This window comes from Poecile atricapillus, chromosome 2, assembly GCF_030490865.1.
Source record: "Poecile atricapillus isolate bPoeAtr1 chromosome 2, bPoeAtr1.hap1, whole genome shotgun sequence".
In the NCBI taxonomy this organism is placed as follows: Eukaryota; Metazoa; Chordata; class Aves; order Passeriformes; family Paridae; genus Poecile; species Poecile atricapillus.
This window is the reverse complement of record NC_081250.1, coordinates 6,606,607-6,629,762: the sequence shown is the minus strand read 5'-3', so window position 1 is coordinate 6,629,762 and position 23,156 is coordinate 6,606,607. Positions and strand designations below refer to the sequence as shown.

Here is a 23,156-nt window from a genome sequence, read left to right as displayed (position 1 = left end):
ATGTAAATAATAAGTAGAATGGCATGTTTCATTATTTTAAATTTTGGGTTATTTGGTAATTATTACACAAATATATTTTAAACAGTAAAAGACATAGTTCTTTTTTACCAGATTTTTCTCATAAGAGAGATTTATTGACTTGTAAGGGATACTAGAAAATTTATGTAGTGAGTTATGTTTTCTTAGTGCCAACAAATCATTATGATGTAACCCATAATAGTCAGGATTTCTTTTGAAAGAGAAACTAACTTGTTTTGTATTGGCTGTACTCAACAACATTTCAGTAAATATTTAATGTAATATTTGAAGTCAAGAACATTTGAAGTAAACCTTCAGGTACATGAGGATGAACCATATTTACTATTGGTGTGATTCTTTTAAAAATGTGAAAAATATTTTAAGTGGAACTATATACTGAAACCTATACATTCAAAACCATGCTGAACCTAAACTCAGTCTTACTTCCCATTCTTCCAGTTGCATTATATTCAATTAACATTCCTCAAACAATACAGTAAACTGGAGGGAAGGAGTGGGAAGGTTTTTTAACCTTTTCTAATCAATGTTTTGTTTTGTCTTACCTTTCAAATATTAGAAAGTCCTGATTTAATTGACAGCTGAATTCTAGGGGAAGGAAACAGGGCTTATGCTCGTTATTCTCAGTACTAATAAATTTTGCTATTCATGTCTAATTTAATATTATTTCTTCCTCTAGCTGGATTGGATATTGGCCCCATCTCTGATGATCCTTCTTCTCTGCCTCAGCCGAATGCCAACCAGAGCTCACGGCCACTGAGTGAAGAGCAGTTAGATGGAATCCTCAGTCCAGAACTAGACAAAATGGTCACAGATGGTAATATTCATGTCCTTAATCTTGGTCTTCTACAGAACTTATGTAAAAATCATCTTTTCTTCTTCCTTTCCCCCAAATGACACATCTCTGTATTGTAACAGCCCTATTTAGGCTTGCTTGCACAATTACTTTTATTGCTTTCTCTGATGATTACTTACCCTGTGTTGCCTTTACTTTGTCCAGGTGCTATTCTTGGCAAACTGTACAAAATCCCAGGTACGTGTTCTGAGCCTCCTCGTCTTTTATGGAACACAGCTCACAAGCAATGCCAGTAACTCATGCAGAGTGGTTTTTTTGCAGAGCTGGGAGGGAAGGATGTTGAAGATTTGTTCACAGCCGTGTTGAGCCCAGCAGCCACACAGCCAGCTCCTCTGCCACAGCCTCCTCCCCCACCACAGCTCATGTCTTTGCACAGCCAAGGTATGTTCCTCTGGTGCTTTTGTGAGCAGCAGCCTGGCCAGGAGAGTTGTGCACCTTTTAAATGCTGATGTGGCAGTAGGACACACCTTATGCAAAATTGTGGAATCCGCCATTGTTAATTTGTGCAATATTATTCTAAAGCTGTTCTGAAGGGGGTATGTGATTAACATCCATGTAAATATTGTTTATACAGAAGGACAGTTACTTGAGATTTTTCTGACATATCGGTGCTTTTATTTTAGCTGACACTTAAATGGTTTGGAAAGTAGTCTGTGATAAAGCATGTGTTCTCTTCTGACTTCACTCTTTAATTACTTTTGAGTACCTCCTCAAGGGTAAGGCAAGAGTCTCTGTAACGCTGATTTACTGAGTCTTAATTTCTGTAAGAATGCAGTTTAATGTATTAGTTAGTCCTAATAGAAAGGCTAAACAAATTTTAAATTTATCTTGGAAATTATACTTTATTTTTCTTCATTACTAACAAAATTACCATGAGTTGATACAACATCTTGCTCTTGTATTGAAGGCAAGAAAGAGATTGATTTTAGTGTTAGTATCAGTAGAGCTGTTTTTTTAAGCAGTATGTGTGAATATAATTGAAGGTGCTCATTTTCTCATCGAACACCTCTAGTGGTTTTCCATGAGCTCATGTAAAGAGTGTCCACTCTTTTATACTGGTACTACAAGAAGGACTGTGCAAATTGATTTGACTGGTGAATTAAGCATAAGAAGAAATGTGATTTGTTTCCTAGTTGGATCAGTTTTCATAAAACCTAAATACTTCAAAACCTTCTTAGAAGGGAGCATGTTTTAAGTGCATAATGAGTTGATTTAAAGCAAAAGATAGTACAGATATCATTGTCTGTTTCCCAGTTACTTGAGTATTTGGGGATAGCTCCAGCATTTGAGCTCTGTAAGATTTTCAGCTCCTCCCTGTGGGAACTGCCATGATAACAAAGTTTTAGATTTACAGTTTGGTTCTGCTCCAGTGGAATGATCCACACGTTTCTGTGAGATAAATGCTTCAGTAACAGGGCAGCTTGCATCAAGGTTCAGCAATTTCAAATAAAATTACTGCTTTTCTCAGAAAGACAAGCGAGCAGCCAGTGCAAACCAGAGGCCTGACTCCATCCTGTTTGTTTGCAGGTCTTTACAGGTAGTTTCTGTGTTTACTAGCACAGTAACATCCTCTTAAATCTTGTGTTACAATTGTAGTTGCTGTATAGTTTACATAACCTTTAGATCAGAAACAAGTCTCCTGGAATGGGAGAGTGATACAGTGTCATCCTGCAGATACATCCGATTCCTGAGCTACTTCTGTGCTTTTAAGGAAATACTGGGGCAACAGTTATAATCTCACTTAAGTGATGGGATCCAAAGGCCAGAGTTAATTCTGTGTAGTAACATCTGCAAATACCATCTGCTGGAATGAATCTGCCTGTGCCACATTTGTAATACTGTAATCAAATAAATAACATTTTCTGCCTTCATACAGCTAGACTGGACATTTAATTAGAAAATGTTAATGCTCATTTGAGTAGAGTTATCTGTTTCATTGGTTACAAATTAGGAAGCTAGTGGATAATGAGGCTTACTTTGGTACAATGCTCAGGAGTCTCAGAAGAGATGTTTAATTCAGGTGGCTAGTGATCATCCCGCAAGGACTGAAAACCACATTCTCCATGGCTTGTTGCTTGGATCTGGGTCTAAAAAACATGAAGAACATTAGCTTTTAGGTTTATTACCTCAATATAAGGTGCAGTACAATGCATGGGCTACTGTAAAAGTTTTGGGAATCCATTTTTGAATAAAAATTACATTTTAGACAAAAAAAAAAAAAATCTGTGCAGGGATGTGATAGAGCAGAAAAGAATCCTTTACACTTATAGGGAAGGACTTAAAAATTATTTAAAATCTTTCCCAAAACGGTAAGATCAGCACTGTAAAATTTTAAAGCAATTAGTTTTTCGCTAGAGGAGACATTGTTTTCTCAGTGAAAGGTTCCACCTCTGCCTTAGTAGCAGTTACCCTTGATAACTTAAATGAACGACTTAAACTTCTTTTTCCAGGAGAGAATGCATTTCCAAGAGTGCCCCTCATGAATGGTCTGATTGGCCCCAACCCTCATCTCCCTCACACAGCTCTGGCTGCTGGAGGTGGGCTGGGCACCTTCTCTCCCATTACACAGCAGCCATACACCGATGCCAGGTAAGTTCAGATGGGGAATAAAAGATACTTATTTAGCATTAAAAAAAAAAAAAAAAAGAGTAAAAAAAACGCCTGGAGGGTGTTGTTGGTTACTAATAATTTGATATTATTAGTTCTTGACAGCCACTACAAAACCTTGTGTATTCTGGCAGTGTGTTTACTGCTGAAATAGCAAGCAGAACGAGTACTTAGCTAGTTGAATCGGTCTGTTTTGTTGTTTTTATGCAATCTGTAAAACAAACCCCTTTTCTGTCAGGGATAAGAATCCAGCGTTCAATCCAATGGTGAGTGATCCCAACAGCTCATGGGCACCAGCTGCTCCACCTCTGGAAGGTGAAGGCGATACCATGTCCAATGCTCAAAGAAGCACCCTGAAGTGGGAGAAGGAAGAAGCTCTGGGTGAAATGGCAACTGTAGCACCTGTTCTTTACACAAATATCAACTTCCCTAACCTGAAGGAAGAATTCCCAGGTGAGTGATTTACTGAATCAGTTTGAATATTTTGTAGCAGTTGGTGCACCTTGATTTGAAAGCATCTCAAATAGACTTATCTTAGCCTTGTGTATTGACGCATTTTTTGGTTGCAGACTGGGCTACAAGAGTGAAGCAAATTGCTAAACTGTGGAGGAAAGCAAGCTCTCAAGAGAGGGCTCCCTATGTGGTAAGAACAATTCCCATCTGTATTTGCATGCTTCCAGCAAACCTATATTTCATTTATAAGGTTGTGGCTTTTTGTTTGGTTTTGTTTTGTTTTTAACTCAAGTTCTAGGTTTAGTGAAAGTTCCCTTACTACAAGAAAACCTTTTGAATTTAACTCCTACATCTGAATAGTTCTACATGTATTCTTTGTTTTTCAGTCTTGGAATAAACTCTATTAGTACTGTGCAATCTAAAGACATCAGATGAAATGAGAATGTTTGTGGCTCCCACTGCCTCTCAGTTGCATTTGATTCATACCTCAAATCATCTTTGCTCTGTCTCTTTCTATACAGAATCTTACCAGTTTCTTCAGAAGGATAATAACAACTGATCATGAGATTCCTCTCCCTTTCATCATCCCCTCTCACTGGGCTATTCTTTTTTTCCCCTTTAGAGTTGCTGAAGTCTTTCAGCTATTGAACTAACAATTCCAGAGGTGTCAGTGCTCACACCTCTGCTTTCCTCATTTACTTCTACTCCTTGTGTTCTTGCTTCACTGCTCCCTGTCTCTGCTTACTCTCCTGTATTGCTTTGTATGGAAACTCTTCTGATACCCATTTTTCTAATACCATTTTGTAGGGAGCATGAAGGACTCCATTTTTCTCTCCAAAATCATTCACCTTCTTCACATCTGAGTTAAGTGAGCCCAGGTACTTGTAGCAGCTATCTGGAGTTACATGGTCGTTGATTTCCTCCTGCAGAACTTCTGCCATTCAAAGGGGATGACCCTTAAGCTTTGTTGAAGCCTGTGTGCATCCAGATCTCAGAACCTATATTACTGATTTTTTTGGACTTTCCCAACAATTGTTGGCGAATGTACTTTTCTTTAACTTCCATTCTCTCATCTTTGTTTCTTCACAGCAGCAATTGGATGATTATTCTCAATTTACAGGTTTCTATGTATTTTGCAGTTTTCAGTCTCAGCCTTCCCCTACCTACCCTTTTTTCATATAGTCCCATCAGTAAGCAAACTTCATTCCTCTGCATATTGATGACTCAGAGTTTAGCACTACTACATCATCTGCTGTCCAAATTCAAAAGTGCCCTTATCTCTGGCTTAAGAGGATAAATCATATCCCAGACTTATTGTGAGAAGTAGACTTCTTGATCTTTCTGAAACCCTTTCCACTTGAAAGAATAATTCTCTCGTTTCTTCTTTGTGTCACTGAGGCATCATCATTATTCTGCTTTTTATTCAGCATTGCAATTCTAGCACCTTTGGACCTCTGCGTCATCTTGCCCATGCTATAGTCAATCTTGGTGATTCCTTCTTTGTAGTATTTATAAGATAATACCCACTTAATACAGGTGGCATTTACCACTTCACAATTATTTCTATTACTGATTGCTTTATTTTTCACTGCTCTTAAAAACTGCAGTCCTATCCTTGTGATGGGTAAAGTCAGCAGCGAAAATTACTTCCCTTATGTATAGGGGGAGAGTGCATGCTCCTGCACACCAGTATTTACCCAGCAAGATGTGGTTAATTCCTCTCACAACAGTCCTTGTGCTCCTGCCATGCAGCTCCTGCTGGTGTTCCTGGCATTGTGCACACAAGAAGCCGCTGTGATGCCTCTCCTGAGGGACTTGAACTCTGAGGGATTGAATGAAGGCTGAAATGAAATTCAGAGGAGTGTTAGTAAATTTTCACTGTAGGCTTTTTACTTTACTTAGCATGCACAATCCCATCACTTACAGGGAAAAATGACAGTGATTTTTCTGCTGCTGTGACATTGGTGCTCTCATCCATGTCACTATTTCATTGTTGGGGAGGATGGGGAAGTGTTAAAGCTTTTTCCTCTAGGCAACCCCTACTTTGACAGCTGCAAATAAATTTGTGAAAAAGAGGATGTGAGGGTTTGCTTCAGAGAAGAAATCACATGCTAGATTGGTGGTAAAACAGGCTCTTTGAAACTTCCATTAGATACTTTAAAGTGTCACTATGGCTGTAAAATGCCTCATTGAAGAGGAATTGCTGTGTCTCCATACACTTTTTCCTGATCCATAAGCCCATATCCTATGTTTATACTGTTAACTGTTAACTGACTTAGATCTTCAGAGGTCATTTAATGGACTAGACTGTATTTTTCTTGTCATTGAAGTTCTCCACATTAGTGGCCTTTATTGATCCAAACATCATCTGCTGTGCTCAGCCTTCGTGTTGTAGACCACACCAATATGTGATTTGAAAGGTAAACTGGTGGGTTTAACAATTTCTTGGCACAGCACAGGGCCTGGAACAGACACCCTCCTGTACAGAAAAGCTTTGCTAATAGGTTTATTAATTTACTAATTGCTAGTAACCTCTTAGTTCCTTCCATATATGTTAAACACAGAATTTCTGTAGAGTTGTGAAGTGTTTTCTGTTCGGAATTCTTTTTGAAGTGCATAATATCATTTCTTTTTGAAGTGCATAATACCATTTCCACAAGGATGTGTGTGATTAAAACAGGCTGTACAAATAATTTGGTGATGGATTTTTTTAGGAATAACAGATGCAGTGTGCACACTTAGAAGAAAATAAGTCTAACTGCATCTTTTCTCTTCTTCCAGCAAAAAGCCAGAGATAATAGAGCTGCCTTGCGCATCAATAAAGTACAGATGTCAAATGACTCCATGAAAAGACAGCAGCAACAGGATAGCATCGATCCCAGCTCACGCATCGACTCTGACCTCTTTAAAGATCCATTAAAACAGAGGGAATCAGAACATGAGCAGGAATGGAAATTCAGACAGGTGTGTAGCATTTAGGGTGTTTTGTTATTTTCTCCCTGCTTTTTACTGCATTGTTTGAATCTGTTGTAATAAAATCAATTTGAATCTTTTTTTGTAGAGGAGTATACAGTCAGCCATTCTGCTTGGAAAGAAAATAGATGTTATCAGAAGATCAGCTGCTTGTAAAAAAAGTTTTTTTTAAATTTTGACTCTCAAATCCTGTGTATTATAGAAACAGGTTGTTCTTTCTCTGCATGGGTGGCTGGTGCAGTAGGTTTTTATTACATTCCCTGTATTGCAATAACTTTGTCCTGCAGACTGCTGCCTCACATGGGGCTGGGTGTCTCTCAAAGCCCACACCAGTGCTGCATGTTAGTAACCTTTGTCTCCAGAGTACAAGGTTGGAAAGCAGTGATGCTCTTTAGGCAACCTGGGAAATGCTTATTCCCAGGCAAGCAAGATGCATGTCAAGGTAATTGAACTTCACAGATAGCTGGACTCTCTGCTCCCATTGCATTTAAAATTTGCAGTTACTTGTAACTGATGTTGGATGTGTCCTAAAGTTTTAATTATAGATTCAGTCAGTAGAAAGATTTTGTATACCCTGAACTTAGAAGTGTAACGTTTTTCCTCATGATTTTAAAACAGCAAATGCGGCAAAAAAGTAAACAACAGGCCAAAATAGAAGCCACACAGAAGCTTGAGCAGGTGAAAAATGAGCAGCAACAACAGCAGCAGCAGCAGCAACAGCAGCAGCAGTTTGGTTCACAGCAACTCCTGAACCAGTCTGGCTCAGACACACCCAGCAGTGGGATCCAGAGCCCCTTAACGCCGCAGACTGGCAATGGAAGTATGTCTCCTGCACAACAGACATTCCATAAGGATCTGTTCACAAAGCAGCAGCTCCCTGCTACACCCACATCGGCGTCCTCAGATGATGTGTTCCTAAAGCCACAAGCCCCACCTCCCACTCCCACCCGAATCCCAGTACACGATTCACTGTCTCAGTCTCAGACTCCTCAGACATCATCACAGCAGATGTTTTCTCCAGGTTCCACAAACACGAGGCCTCCTTCTCCGATGGATCCATATGCTAAAATGGTGGGGACGCCCAGACCAGCACCCATCAACCAGAACTTTGTTAGAAGGAACACCATTGCCCCGTTAGATTCCTGTGCAGCACAGTCCTCCATATCTCGGGAGCCGTCGGGAAGCAGGCCCTCGCCAGTCAGGGACTCATGTTCTTCATCTCCAGGTAGCAGCGATCCCTATGCAAAGCCACCAGACACACCCAGGCCTGTCATGCCATCAGAGCAGTTCTCCAAACCGCTGGGAGTCCCACGGTCACCCATAGTTATGGAGCAGGCAGGAAAAGTTCCTTTAGCTGCTGGAAGCAGCGATCCATTTACTAAGCCGGCCCCTAGGACTGACACGTTTCAGAGACAGAGAGTAACCTCTTCTGATGCCTATGCACGGCCTCCATTGACTCCCACTCCTGCTCCTGTGGATGGCAGCCCTGGACCTTTCAAAACTCCTCTGCGCCCTCCTCAGTCCCCACAAGATCCTTACTCCTCCATGCCGGCCACGCCCCGGCGCGTTGCTGTTGATCCCTACGAAAGGCCCCCTCTGACACCGCGGCCAGTGGATAACTTCCCTCATAACCAGGCCAATGATCCCTACAGCCAGCCTCCCCTCACTCCCCACCCTGCCATAAAGGAGCCTTTTGCCCATCCGCCGCGGATAGTGCGACAGCAGGGCGATTCTTTCCCTCAGTCTGGGCCCATCTCCAGGCCAGCTTCTCAGGACCCTTACTCCCAGCCTCCAGGTACTCCTCGGCCAGTTGCTGATCCTTACGCCCAGCCCCCAGGAACTCCTCGTCCCACCGCAGTGGATCCATACATGCAGCAGCCACCAACACCAAGACCTGCTCAACCAGCAGATCTGTTTGCTCAGTCCCCAGCAAACCAGAGACATTCTGATCCCTATGCCCAACCTCCTGGAACGCCACGGCCAGTTCTCAGTGATCCTTACTCCCAGCAGCCAGCGACCCCAAGGCCAGGGATTCCTGAGAGTTTTAACAGACCTGCCATGACAAGGCCGGGACTTATACCAAATAGAGATCCTTTCCTGCAGACACCACAGAGCAGGTTGCAGGGCACTTTTGTCAGGCCATCAGACCCATGTTCTCAAACTCCCAGGTCTGCAGGAGCTGCAATAACAGATTCATTTAGCCATGGTGCAGCTACTCCAGCACGTGACCCATATGATCAACCACCAATGACTCCAAGGCCCCAGCCAGAATCTTTTGGAACCGGTCAGCTGGCCCATGATGCTGCCGAACAGCCACGGCCTGGATCTGAGGGCACCTTCAGTGCATCTGGAAATTCTCCAATGACTTCTCAAGGACAACAGTTTCCCAAAGTTTCACAAGTTCCTGGCCCAGCACCTACCACAGGAGTAACAGATACACAGAATACCATGAATATGTCTCAAGCAGATACTGAGAAGTTAAGACAGGTGAGAATTCTGATGATACTAAAATTCTGGAAGTAGAATTTCCCCCATTCTTGTTAATACTTGAAGTTTCTTGCCATTGAACGTAACTTTGTGTAAGTTACAAATTATCTTAATTTACTTAATGTGTTACTTTGGTTCTTCTGGGTAGAACCACAATATACAGAATACAGAATCGTCAGTAATTTTTAAGGAGTTTGGACAAGATCCAAAAAAAAGAAAATCTGTATTTGAAGCCACTGAAGACATAGATGGTTTGTCTGTAACAGCGCTTTTAGTTACAGTCTGAGAAAAAGAAACATTTTGGAAGGTCAGTTTGTTCTGTTCTTCAACAAATGAGGTGTGGAACTGATTGTCAGTGACTTGTTCACTGGCTGGAGAAGAGAGTACAGACAAACATCTCAGACCACACGTCTGACTTTGCAGTTGGCCAGCATGTTGAGGTGAATCCTTCCCTTGGTCACTGCTCTTCTTGAGGCACATTCACACCAGATTCTTGTCCATGAATGTCTGGCAAACAGCTCTTGCTGAGAGATAGAATTACATTCAGCTTGTGGAAAGCTACTCAGTCTTGTGTTTGGAAGGAGGGATGGGAAGTGAATTTAATGGAAAACTGCTGGTATTTATCATACAGAGTTATGAGTAAATTCTGCAGCTGTGGCGTAAATGTCTAGCTGAATTTTCTTCAGTGGCCCTCTAGTCACGTTTGTCCCTCGGAATGCACTTGTCCTGTGGTGAAAGGGTCTGCATTACTGGAATAGAAAAAGGGAAAGAGAGTTGCCTCCATGTTAATTGGTAGAATGGGATCACACCATACACTTTACCAAGAGGTCTGGATATTAAGTTGGGTTACCAGCACCATGTGCACCTTTTGGCCCCCCTTCTCATTTCTGAGGTGATTGTGGTTGTTCATAATTAATTTTCCTGTAACAACTGAAGGATTTCTTTCCTCAAAAGGCTTAACCTAGCAGAGTGTAACACTTCAAAAGATGTCAATTGCAGTGTCAAGCGTAATGATTTATTTTCTTTTAAACAGCGCCAGAAGCTCCGTGAGATTATTCTACAGCAGCAGCAGCAGAAGAAGAATGCAGTTCGCCAGGAAAAGGCCTTGCAGGACGCAGCAGCTCCTCCCCATGCAGCCCCTCTTCAGCACTGGCAGCAAGACAACATAAATCAAATCTTTAACCGCCCTCCTCCTCCCTATCCTGGGAATATTCGGTCCTCTGTGGTCCCTCCTGGTGGGCCGAGGTTCTCCATGTACGCGAAGGACCAGCGTGGGCCATTCCCTGGGGATGGGCAGTTCAGCAGGCCCCAGTTCCCAGGAGATATGAGCACCATGGGGATGAGACCTCATGGTCTGAGGTAAGCTCTTGGATCTCTTAAACTCAGGGTATTATAGGGGTAGTTAGAGAAAGGGGGCTTTTTGGACAGGATGGAAAATCATCTACAGGAGCTGGTAACCTTCCTGAACTCCATATGTGCAGTGGGTTTTCCTGTAACATTAGAATGTGTGTTTTACAGTAAGTATTTTACTCTGTTTTGTTGGGAGCAATTCAGAAAAATAAATGGAGAAACTGCAGAACTAGTCAAACTTAAGTGACCCGAAACAGCTTGTTGTCCGTGGCTTTAGGACATTTCTAAAGAAAAAGATCAGACTTTATTTTTGATGTCTTAATAATGAATAAATTAATTTCTAATGAATATGTAATCAAATGTCAACTTCTGTCTGTGGTATTTTTACAGTGAATGCTACAATGTAAAATGAATACCAGTATCAACATACATTGTAAGAAATTAATTTTTTCAGTATCTGGATTTATTTCAGTAATTTCTAAATCCACACACAGGGTTTTTTTTTTACTCTGAATTGCATTAACGTGTATTTTAATTACTAGGTTAGTTTTGACTGTCAGAGTTTTCTATCCATTATTATTAGTGAAATTGAAAACAGGTTGTTTGTTAAACATAATTAAAGCAATTATTTTATTGTAGTCATAAAGCTCATTTAAATGTAAGTATAATTAGTCAAAACATTTATTTATATATCTTGATGAATGCATCATGTAAAGCATTTTGGTGAACAGTTATTTAGTCATGGGAGACTGAGAAAAAAAGATGATTTGGCCTTTCATGCTTTATTTTAGATATGGGTTTCCAGGAGGTGGCCATGGTCCACCCTCGGGCCAGGAACGTTTCCTTGGTCCTCAGCAGCCGATGCAGCGCCCCGGAGTTCCCCCACAGCTGAGGAGATCCCTGTCTATTGATATGCCCCGGGCAGTGAACAGCCCACAGATCAGTAACGCACCCGGGATCTCGCAGCACTTTCCCCCGCAGGGAATTCCGGTCCAGCAGCACAACATCCTGGGTCAGGCATTCATCGAGCTGCGTCACAGAGCTCCTGACGGGAGGCCGAGGCTGCCCTTCAATCCTGCTGCTGCCTCTGTGCTGGATGCAGCAGCTCAGCACCAGCGGCACCCCGGGTTCCTGCCCAGGCAGGATTTCCCAGGCCCGAGACAGGCAGAGCCGCTGAGACACAATTCTCAAGGAATACCAAACCAGTTGCAGATGTCGGCGAGTTTGGAGCACATGTCCCAGTCCCAGCAGGATCAGATCAATCCTGAGAACCCACCTGCCCTTGTGATGCGTTCTCTGGGTCAGCCAGTTGCCGATGCATTCCCAGGACCGTCTTTGTCTACATCTGCACCAAGTGGTGAAGCTGCAAACTTGCAGATTCCTAACCAGCCAAGTGATGGTCTAGAAGAAAAGCTTGATCCTGATGATCCTGCTGTAAAAGATTTGGATGTGAAAGACCTTGATGGGGTTGAAGTCAAGGATTTAGATGATGAGGATTTGGAAAATCTGAACCTGGACACAGAGGATGGGAAAGGAGATGAACTGGACACTCTGGATAATTTGGAAACCAATGATCCTCACCTTGATGATCTTCTGAGATCTGGGGAATTTGATTTAATTGCATACACAGACCCAGACCTTGATGTGGGGGATAAAAAAGGAATGTTCAATGAAGAACTAGACCTTAGTGTCCCCATTGATGACAAACTAGATATTCAGGGCAAGGCAGAAGAACCCAAACAGAAAGAGCAAGGTGATACAGCTGTTGCCCCTGCTGAGACCCAGTCTCCACCAAAGAAACCAGCTACAGAAAATGAAATTAAAGCAGAAGTACTTTCCCCAAACACTCAAGAGGAAAAGAAGAATGAAAATGAAAAAGGTGATGGAAATACTGAATCCACAAGTACTCAACAGGCTGCTGAGGTGGAGCTGAAGGATGGAGAAAAGGCTCCTGCACAACCTGCTAATCCAGAATTCCCTGACAAAACTCCTGCTGTTCCTAGTCAAGATGCAACTGTGCCTAGTCCAGATGCTCAGGGATCTGCTCCACTGCCTATTCAAGGAGCAGTAAGTTCCTGTAGTATTTCTGGGTCCACCCCAGTCCTCTCAAGTTTGCTGTCTAGTGAAAGCTCAGACAATGCTGAAGGAAGAACTCTGGGATCTCCATCTCAATCTCTGCCACCCACACAAATGAACCATGGATCAGGTATTCCACAAACACTCATGACACCTGCTGGACAGATCTTGGAAAACACTTTAAATTCAAATCTGCCCATGGTTCCACGAATGAACCATAATTTTTCTCAAGGATCACCAAATCCAGGATTTATTCAGGGTCAGTCATCTAATCATAACTTCGGGACAGGACAGACACCTAATCAGACTGTGGCTGTACCAAACCGTCCTGGTCCCAGTGGCATCTCTGGTCCCCAGCAGATGATGCTCCCTCAGCCATTAGCTCAGCAACAAAACCGAGAGAGGCCACTTCTGCTAGAGGAACAGCCACTTCTTCTGCAGGACCTCTTGGATCAGGAGAGACAGGAGCAGCAGCAGCAGAGACAGATGCAAGCCATGATTCGCCAGCGTTCGGAGCCATTTTTCCCCAATATTGGTATGTGGGTGTCATGTTTGTCTGTGTTTTAGTTGTTGTTTCAAAAATAGAGCAACAAACAGTTAAATAATCCACAGCACTGCGAGAAGCAGATAAATATTGAGCTTGAAGATGGCATAATAAAAATCAACCTGCCTTTTAGGTACAAAGGGAGTATGGAAATTGAGCATGTAGGTGGAATTCTGAACCCTGTGGCAAGACTCCTGTTATCATTCCCAGGATCAGGGTAACTCTGCTTTACTGATAATGTTTGTGACATCAGCTGTGTCACATACTCTCTTTATATTTTAGGTTCTCATGAGATAGGGGGTAAATGCATCCTTTGTAAACAAAATTAAGTGATCTAGTGCAGTAGCTGACCTTCTGATATTTGATCTATAAATTCCATGTTTATGGTTGCTTTATGTCATTTTTTTTGCAGTATTTTTTGTGTCACAAGAAAAGGGATTATCAAAAGCTGTTACTAACCCACAGTCTGTGCAAGGCCCAGAAATATCACATGTAATTCTGCTTGTGCTAAAAAACATTTAAGAAAAACTGGGTTTGCTTGTTTAATATAACCTAGCAGTTTGAGTGTTCAAATCAAGTCCATCTCCATCATTTAACTGATAATGAAACATTAAATTTTGGGAATTGTTGTAACTACAGTGACCATCAAGGCCATTCTCGTAGTGCATTAGTGATGGTCTACCAGTTGCCAGTTGAGGCAACAGAAACAAGTTCTCGTCCTGAGTCTTAAACCTACAAATAGAATTTATTAAATCTGTTGGGTCATAGGCCAGATTTGGTCTAGAGCCCTTCTCAGACTCTCATATTGACCTGCTTTTGTTTGTCTGTTGTGGCTGAAAATAAGGACAGCTGTTGATAGACTTCTCCTACAGGATACGTCAAACTGCTTATTAACCTTGAATATCAAAGTGGGGAAGACAGTTAATATGAACTAGGAATGCAGTTAATGTTTTACTGAAGATTTACACATAAACTAAATATAAACAAGTAATTTCCATTTAGTAATTTGTAACATTCAGCTGTGTGATTCGCTGCTGCTGTTTTTGTCTTACAGATTTTGATGCGATTACGGATCCCATAATGAAAGCAAAAATGGTGGCTCTTAAGGGGATCAACAAAGTCATGGCACAAAGTAACATGGGGATGCCACCAATGGTCATGAACAGGTAGGCAGCACTTGCTGTCATTCTTTGGGACTACAGAATGTAGAAGGGGATGACTCGGGGAAACTGTGCAGGAAATTGAAAAAAATTGTTTCTGTCATGTAGTTCCCATTCCATGCTAACACAGGATGATCTCCTAGGAATAAAGCCAGTGTGGCTGGTAGTAGGAGCTATAAAAGGTACTCAAATGCATCAGGCTTGTGTTCCAGTTGTAATGTCATGGATCAACATGACCAGCAGGGCTTCACTGTTGATACTCTTCTTGTTTTCCCACTTGTTAGTTGGGTAATGACACATGTCCCACAGGTTGTGCTAGAATACTGGGGGTGGCCATGTAACAGTGGAACCTCATGTTGCAACATCATTTAATGCTGGGTATAAGTAAGGTTTAGCCCAAGTAGTGGAATTTTCATCCTCTCCTTAAATCCCTTCTGGGAAAAAAAAGAGCCATGAACTGTGCTGGCTGCTGTCCTTATGGTAGGTGGGCAGTCCATGGGCCAGGGAGGATCTGTGCCTGTTCTTTTTGTGTGGCACTTCAAACTGGGTTTTTTCTGTCCAGTGCCCCATGATCATAAATGGCTTACCAAGGTGTACATTTACCCAGCTCCAGTTGACTGTGATGGTGACTATGAAATCTAAATACATTCAACTGTTCTTCTTTAAATTATAAAATATTAAAATGCAAATACAGATGTGTGTGTTTGTGTTTTCACTGTTCTAGCACAGTAGGTCAGAATTTACATCATCTCTCTGAAAAATGTAAAATGCAATAGTTTCAACCAAGGGCAAAATGCTGTCTGTATCCTCCAGATGTTGAAAAGGTTTGATACAGAAGTTAAAGAGAATGTCTGTAAAACATTAGGGTGCTTTGTTTGAGTTGAACACAAAAAAGTTGTCTCTCTCTCCTCAAATGCCAGTTTGCAAGGTTACAGTTTCTCTTTCTGCTTATCAATAGGTTTCCCTTTATGGGTCAGCCAGTGCCAGGGGCTCAGAGCGGTGAAGGCCAAAATCACATGCAGCAGGCAATTACTCAGGTAATGCAACTTAATATGGGCTTGAAACAAAACTGTCCAATAATGATAACTAGGTTTTGGGTATTTTAATTGAATAGTGATTTAATATCCTTGTCTATCTGTTTTACTGAAATTTGTAGGATGGGAGTTTGACACCTCAGATTTCTAGACCTAATCCTCCCAATTTTGGTCCTGGTTTTGTCAGTAAGTAAAGATTTAATAATTTATTGTATGGGTTTTGGGTTTTTTTTTTCATTTTACAGTTCTGTTTTCTCTAAAATGAACTATCCATAAGTGGATCTCTTAAAAAGATCATCCTTTTAAAATAGAGTAATTTCACCATTATGATGCCAGGTATTGAAGGGGTGTATACTAAATGCTGTTAACTTTTTTTTTCTGGAAGATACTATCAACAAAACACCATAAGGAAAGAGGGAAACAGAAAATGAACATTATTTGGGTTTGTGTGAGAGTAGGAATCTATTAACTGGCAGACTGCTGTATCAGAAACCTGGGCTTGGGTTTTGTTGCAATATTCTGAGCTCAGTGAGAACAGCTGTGTGTGTTGATGGAATTTTTTATTTCAGAAGCAGAAAGTTTTGTGCAGCATTATTGTAATTTGAACAAATATCAGAAAAAGCTTTCCAGGCAGTGGTTAGGAAAGCCTGGCTGTGAAGCACAGTTGTTGAAAGCAGAAATACACTGCACTAGCTTTTTGCATTTCATATTTCTGGCTGCCCTAGATCAATTGTGAATCCTAGTCTCTCTGAAGAGAAAGATTTATTAGCAGAAATTAAAACTGAGCATATGTTGGGAGAAGAAGACCATGTGTAAAAAAGTTTTTCTATCACTATAAATACTTCACTTGGTGTTTGTGAATAAGAAACAGAAGTAAACTTCACATTTTCCAGAAGCTAAAGTAGCAGCACTGAGTATGCAGTAGGGAGCTTTGGCGATATTATCTGTATTAATCATTTGTGGTGAGATTTCACATGGCACTCAGCATGGCCCCACTCTGGTGGGGTGGTGGTGGGTTCTGAGCACTTGAGTAAATCTGTTTTTAAGTTCAGTAGTAGTTACTCTTACCTGGAACTCGTTAAAATTTCAGTACTTTCATGTTTCTCATGTTACCCTCAGTGTTTGGGTTCAGTTCTCCAGAATTTTTCCCTGAAAGCACCTTGAGGCTGTAGCTCACCCTGAGTAGGTTTAGTTGAGCTGTTCAGTCAAAGCTGTCACTGACTCAGTGAGTTGTGGAGTTGAAGGTGGCAGGGTCTGGAGCACAAGGAGGATGTGATTATCTTGAAATTGTGATGCTGGGTGGTATCTCTGTTAAACAAGGATCTTCACAAGGAAGAGTTGTGCTTATTTGTCGTGTCCCAGCTCACTGAAAATGTGATCAGAAGACAAATGACACCATCACCACTGCTCTCTCTTGCTTTCTGTGCTTAGTGCAGGTCAAGTGTTATCAGACATGGTTGTTTTGCCTCCAGAAAAACACCAGAAAGCAATGGACTGCCTGTGGCAGACGAGCATTTCTCATTTGAAAGAAGAGCAGCATCTCAGTTACAGCCTAAATGAGAGGCATTTACTTTGGGGGCAGGAAATGGCACTGGGGCTGAGGACCCTGTGCTGAGGGCTGACACTGACAAAGTGATTTTTACAAAGACAATGTCTTTCTTTCACTTTATGAATATTTGTTGGTGTTCATAATTTTAATATTTTTCTTAGAGGTTGTAAGAAAAATAAGTTTTGCATGTACAACAGTTTTATGCAAGCACCAGAACTAATCAGGCTGTAAGTTTATGTCCCTGTTCCCTAATCCCTTTGTACTTGAGTACTTCCAGAGATCTTCCATGTCCCCTCTTCTGTGGCAGGACAGGGAATCACTGGGTTCTGTAGCAGTTCTCAAAGCCACATTTGTTCACTGGCAAGTGCAGGTTTGGTGCCTCAACTTCTGGCTGATACCTCCTGAAATGGACTGTGTTAAAACTGTTTTATCTCACAACTGCAGTAATTTGGATATCTCTCTCATTTACTCAAGTCACTCCAAGAACATACTACTACTTGAAATACCAAATTCTCTGTCAAATTTGGCTGAATTTGACCTATAGTTTTTTAAAATAAGAGGGGAAACCTGATGGTTAAACTTGAGCTTTTAAAAGTAGGATGAGAGCTCATCTCCAGGATGAGATCATATCACACTTCATTTCCCTTCTTTCTAGATGATTCACAAAGAAAGCAATATGAGGAATGGCTGCAGGATACACAACAACTCCTTCAAATGCAACAGAAGTACCTGGAGGAGCAGATTGGAGCCCACAGAAAATCCAAGAAGGCCCTCTCAGCCAAACAGCGCACAGCCAAGAAAGCCGGCCGGGAGTTCCCAGAGGAAGATGCAGAACAGCTGAAACATGTTACTGAGCAGCAAAGTATGGTCCAAAAACAGCTAGATCAGGTAATCATCTGGAATCCAGACTCTTCACCTTGGCACTGAGCTGTCACAGTGGTGGTAACTCTTTCCTTTAAATCTTTTGAAAGACACAGTGGAGCTCTACCTAAAGGAGCCACTGCCTGTTTTGTTCTGTGTCTGTAACAGCAATGCTCTGGAGTGTAGGTGACACTGGAGCTGCAAAGGAATATTCTGTGGCAAACATTATGACAAAAAACTGGGTTAGTACTTCAGGAAGAGGGGAATTCCTTGGCAAAATGACTTGCAGCAGAGTTCCTGGCACCATGCAAAGCAAAAATGAAACATTCAGAGATAAGTTTTAGCATGCGGGGCTTTGTTTCAGGCTTGAATGAACCTCCTAACCCAATCTTCTTTTTTTACAGTTTGAAAATATCTTTTTATTATATCTTTAGTGTTAGATCAGTTTTATGGTCTGTCTCATTCCTAAATGCTGATCATCACTCTTGTGTCAGGGAATAACACAGGTCAAATGTCTGAGAGATGTCTGGAGATCTTTTAGTCATGATCAAAGCAGAAGTAGCTTTGTGATTAAATCAGGTTACTCAGCACCTTGTCAGTCAAGTTCTGTGAGTCTCCAGGAGAAGAGATTTCCCAGCCTCTGTGGGCCCCTGTTTCTACATGTAACCACTTTCACTGGGCTGTTTTCCTTTCCTTACATTCAGTTGGAATTTCACATATTGTAACTGTGATAATAGTAAGTGAGGTGAAACCTGTGGTAGTTTTGTTAATATGTTTTGCCCACCAGTAGTTAGTGCTGTGTTTCTCAAGACATTTTTTATAAAATATCTGGCATGATTATCAGGATCAACTAGTCCTGCTGAAAATGAAAATTCTTTACTAATATAAAGGAAAAACTTGGCAGCATACAGCTTGGAATGAAGTCCTGAGTGATATTTGACCCTCAAGTTCTCACTCCTGTGTTACTTCAAGACAAAGTATGTGCTGGATGGGATATTATTTGGCTCATCTTTCCACTGTGAGGAAGAGGGATGGAGTGGGTAAATTATTTCTACATATTTTTTTTCCCCTTCCACAATGAATCACGCGTAGAATAAATGCCAAAAAAATTCCCTTTAACCAATTATTATACATACAACAGTCTAATCTTATGGTGGAGTTAGACTGAAATAACAGCTGCTAACCATGACATTGCTGGCAGATCCATTTACTGCCCCATAATTAAGGTTCTCCTATTAGTAATGTCTAAATTTAAGTTTAATCTACTGCTGGCAGAAGCCATCCAGTGCCTTTTAGCCACTTACTTAGACCAGCGGTTGATTCATCCACATCCTAAGCAGCATTTTCTTCTGTACCTCATAGGAGCTTAAATGAGGTTTAAAGTATAGTTTCAACCAGCTTCTATTTGAAGCAATTTGCCACTCTTTCAAATCAGATCAAGTAGTTCTTCTACAATCAAGCTCCTGTTAGTTTTTGAAAAGTCTCTGTACAGAGAGAAAAGAGCTCCTGGATCCCTGTGAGTGGCTGGTCCTGGCCACAGGCACGGAGAGCCCAGAGCTGACTGTGCTCCAGGAGCTGATGTGAGACAGGGTTCTTGGCCAGGCATGGAGCCACGCAGACACTGCCAGATGGCCCCTGTGGCACCGTGCCTGTGCTCACAGCTCTGCCCTGCTCTCCCTGCACTGCTGAAACCTCCAGCTCAGCTCAGCTCAGGGCCTCTGGCTGTGCTCAGCCCTGTGCCTTGGACACTTCAGCTCATTCCAGGGGCAGTCAAGGCTGATCCAGTGCAGGCACTTGAGGTTGTGGTGCTTTGGGTGCCTCATGGGACAGCCCCACAGAGCCAGCACAGGTTTGGTGCTCCAGGACCACAGAGAAGCCCTGGAGCACTGAATCTGTGCAGTGCAGATGGATCCAGTCAGTGGCTCTGTGCAGTTGCACTGTTTATCCAGCAGTGTCAGTGCCAAGGCAGAGCTCATAAATCATCTTGGACCTGGGATTATTGTATAAATAACCTTTTGGGGTGCATCTGTCCTGCAGCGTGAAGTGTGTCTTGTGGCATCACTGTTAGCCTGAGCTTTTGGTCTTAGTCCTTGCTGCAGATAAAGGAGAGGGCTGTCACACAATTTGAAATATGTTACAGTGTTTTTCTATCACTACATGAGCTGTGGAAGTCATACTCTAATGAACAGAAGTGAGAGATTTTTCATAACATATATATCATCAACCACTGGATTGCAAATCCTTTTATTCTTTTAAAGACTAGTTTAGTTGGGTCTCTGCAGTGTTTCTGAAAGGTTCTTACTTGTCCAGTTGACAGTGTTGTGTCCTTCCCTCGACTTCTCCTGTTTGTCTAAACTACAAGGCATAACTTGTAGTGTCCATGTTGAGTTTATTTTGGTTTTAAAATCTAAAATTTTCAAGCAGCAGTTGCAGTTTTCATCTGACGTGAGATGTTTGAGGATCTGCCTGTGAACAAATCCATCACTGTTTTCCTACAAACTTTTCCTTTCCAGTTGCATCTTTTTTAAATGTCGCTGATGTGTGAGCATCATCCATCTCACTGTTTCCCTTTTCCTGCCTGTTCTCAAGTGTATCCTGTGCATGGATGATAAGATCTGTAGGACAAGGATCACTGCTGGTTTATTTAGGTTTGTATATTCTCTAGCACAGTGCAGTCTTGGTGTGTAATTAGAGCTTGGAGGCGCTGCTGCTTTGTCTGACGTTTTGGGCTGGGGACCATTTGAATGCCATTATAATGAAATAATGGCTGTTTGGCATTAAAAACACTGCAGAAGTGCTGTTTTGGCCTGAGGTTGGTTGTCTCCTGGAAGTACATGGTGAGTTACATGGTTTATGCTTCTTGCACAGCCAGTTCGTGGCAGAGGCGAATAATGACTGTTTCAATGTCTAGATCCGGAAGCAGCAGAAGGAGCACGCGGAGCTGATTGAGGAATACCGGATCAAGCAGCAGCAGCAGTGTGGGATGGCCCCACATTCCATAATGCCAGGGGTTCAGGCCCAGCCTCCCATGGTTCCAGGTGGAACAGCACCAGCAATGAATCAGCAGAGCTTCCCCATGGTGGCTCAGCAGCTCCAGCACCAGCAGCATGCAGTGGTGATCCCTGGGCAATCCAACCCCACCAGAATGCCAAATTTATCTGGATGGCAATCTGCAGGCACCCCTGCGAGTCACATATCCATGAATCCAGCAAGGATGCAGCCTCCAATGACACCATTGCCAATTACTCCTGGTGCACCCGCTCCTGTGGCTGGCCCAAATGCAGCTGCACAGTCAGGGCCACCCCCAAGGGTGGAGTTTGAGGACAACAACCCTTTCAGTGAAAGTTTCCAGGAGCGGGAGCGGAAGGAGCGCTTACGGGAGCAGCAGGAGCGGCAGCGCATCCAGCTGATGCAGGAGGTGGATCGACAGAGAGCTCTGCAGCAGAGGATGGAGCTGGAGCAGCACAGTATGATGGGGCCTGAACTGAATAACAAAACATCTTTATCTCAGATACCTTTCTTCAATTCTGAGCTGCCTTGTGATTTCTTGCAAACCCCTCGGCCTCTGCAGCCGTCCCCACAGCAGCAGCAGCAGCAGCAGATGGGGCAAATCCTGCAGCAGGGTGCTGTCACCTCCCCTCCTGCCTCCAATTTTATGCAAAATGCAGAGCGAAGGCCAGTGGGATCTGCAGCTTTTGGACCTGATACATCTGCTGTTCCAGGTGGAGCCCCCAATTTCCATAATGTAAAACAAACTCATGGGAATCTCCCTGGGGCTCCCTTTACACAGAACCAGGTCAGGCCTCCGTTCCCTTCTGCTGTACCTTCATCTCCAGTGCTGGGGGGCGGTGCCCCTTGTGGGTCGGACACTGGTGTGCCCCAGGCTGCAAACATCCCTGTAGCAGGCCAGTCTCTCATCCAGCTGTATTCTGACATAATCCCAGAAGAGAAAGGCAAAAAGAAAAGGACACGGAAAAAGAAAAAGGACGACGATGCCGAGTCCATAAAAGCCCCGTCAACTCCACACTCGGATATCACTGCACCATCAACCCCAACCATTTCTGATGCTACCTCCACCCCCACAGTGAACACCCCCAGTGAGCCACGGCACCAGGATGAGCAGGAGTCCATGGAGCTGACGGGCCCCTCCGCATCCAACACAGGAGAGAGCCGCAGCTCCCCAGAGCTGGAGGGGAAGCTCCCCAGCAGCAGCAGCAGCAGCGTGTCCCAGAAACAGCCCAGGGGGAATGCAGAGGCTGAAAAGGCTAAAATGGACACACCCAGCAGCCTCCAAGAAGTTAAACTGGAAAAGGCAGAAACTGATCAATGCTCAGGTCAAGCTGAGCCTAAACCAGAAAATCCAAGCAGTATTAAGGTGGAGGAGGATAAGGTCACCTCACAGCCCACCTCTTCAGCTCTAAGTCCTGCACAGCCATCCAGTGTTCTGGCAGCCAAAGGGGAGTCAGGGAATGAACTGTTGAAACACCTGCTAAAAAACAAGAAATCCTCATCTCTTCTAAATCAGAAACCGGAGAGCAGTGGCCGAGCAGAAGAAGAGGCTTCTGGGGATAAAAAGTTAGCAGAGAAGCAGAGTCCAGCGGAAGGAATGGTGAGCCTGATTTTGTTACACTGCAGTCAGCTGCAGTCCAGCCTAGTCTGCCTTTCTGTAGGCATTGTAGGAACAAAACCTACCTGTACGAGGGTGGAGGAAACAGCTTTAAAGAATTTTTGCCTCTTTCCTTTCTTTTCTCCACAAGTAAACCACCTGTGTTGAAAAAAGAATAAATTTTGATATGGCTTTTTAGGTCAGCATGTTCAGAAATCACTAAAATGCAAAAAAAAGTATTTTTCTTCAGAAAATCGTCTTTAAAGAATACCACTTCCTGATATTAAGGCAGGATTTACAGTATGGTTCCTGATTACTCACCAGTATGTGTCTGTACAGAACGTGGTGTGTCTGGGTGCTCCTTTCTCCTCTGACTCCACCTGAGTGATTTATCAATTTATAAGGTCTTTAAAAACAGACCTAAAGAAAAGTGCTTTCTGTGGAGGTAGTAGACTTGTTGGCCATTTTATTGTGGTCTGAATCTCTACATTTGGGTTTGACTGCCTAAACTGTAAATTAATTATTTCAACAAAATGTAGATGTATTTAAAAGGAAAAAAATACC

General features: G+C 42.6%; 1 protein-coding gene across 10 annotated transcripts in view; it reads left to right on the top strand.

Moving 5' to 3' along the window:
* KMT2C (lysine methyltransferase 2C) overlaps positions 1 to 23,156 on the top strand; it is a 191,956-nt gene that overhangs the window by 152,601 nt on the left and 16,199 nt on the right. For all 10 annotated transcript variants that reach the window (XM_058831023.1, XM_058831029.1, XM_058831032.1 and 7 more), the window contains 15 exons: positions 716 to 853; positions 1,037 to 1,069; positions 1,154 to 1,273; positions 3,343 to 3,481; positions 3,738 to 3,952; positions 4,069 to 4,142; positions 6,734 to 6,916; positions 7,544 to 9,412; positions 10,446 to 10,771; positions 11,554 to 13,373; positions 14,437 to 14,548; positions 15,501 to 15,579; positions 15,699 to 15,762; positions 17,781 to 18,013; positions 20,898 to 22,595. In XM_058831023.1, the coding sequence (XP_058687006.1) occupies positions 716 to 853; positions 1,037 to 1,069; positions 1,154 to 1,273; positions 3,343 to 3,481; positions 3,738 to 3,952; positions 4,069 to 4,142; positions 6,734 to 6,916; positions 7,544 to 9,412; positions 10,446 to 10,771; positions 11,554 to 13,373; positions 14,437 to 14,548; positions 15,501 to 15,579; positions 15,699 to 15,762; positions 17,781 to 18,013; positions 20,898 to 22,595 (7,103 nt within the window). The remainder of the gene's footprint in view (positions 1 to 715; positions 854 to 1,036; positions 1,070 to 1,153; positions 1,274 to 3,342; positions 3,482 to 3,737; positions 3,953 to 4,068; positions 4,143 to 6,733; positions 6,917 to 7,543; positions 9,413 to 10,445; positions 10,772 to 11,553; positions 13,374 to 14,436; positions 14,549 to 15,500; positions 15,580 to 15,698; positions 15,763 to 17,780; positions 18,014 to 20,897; positions 22,596 to 23,156) is intronic.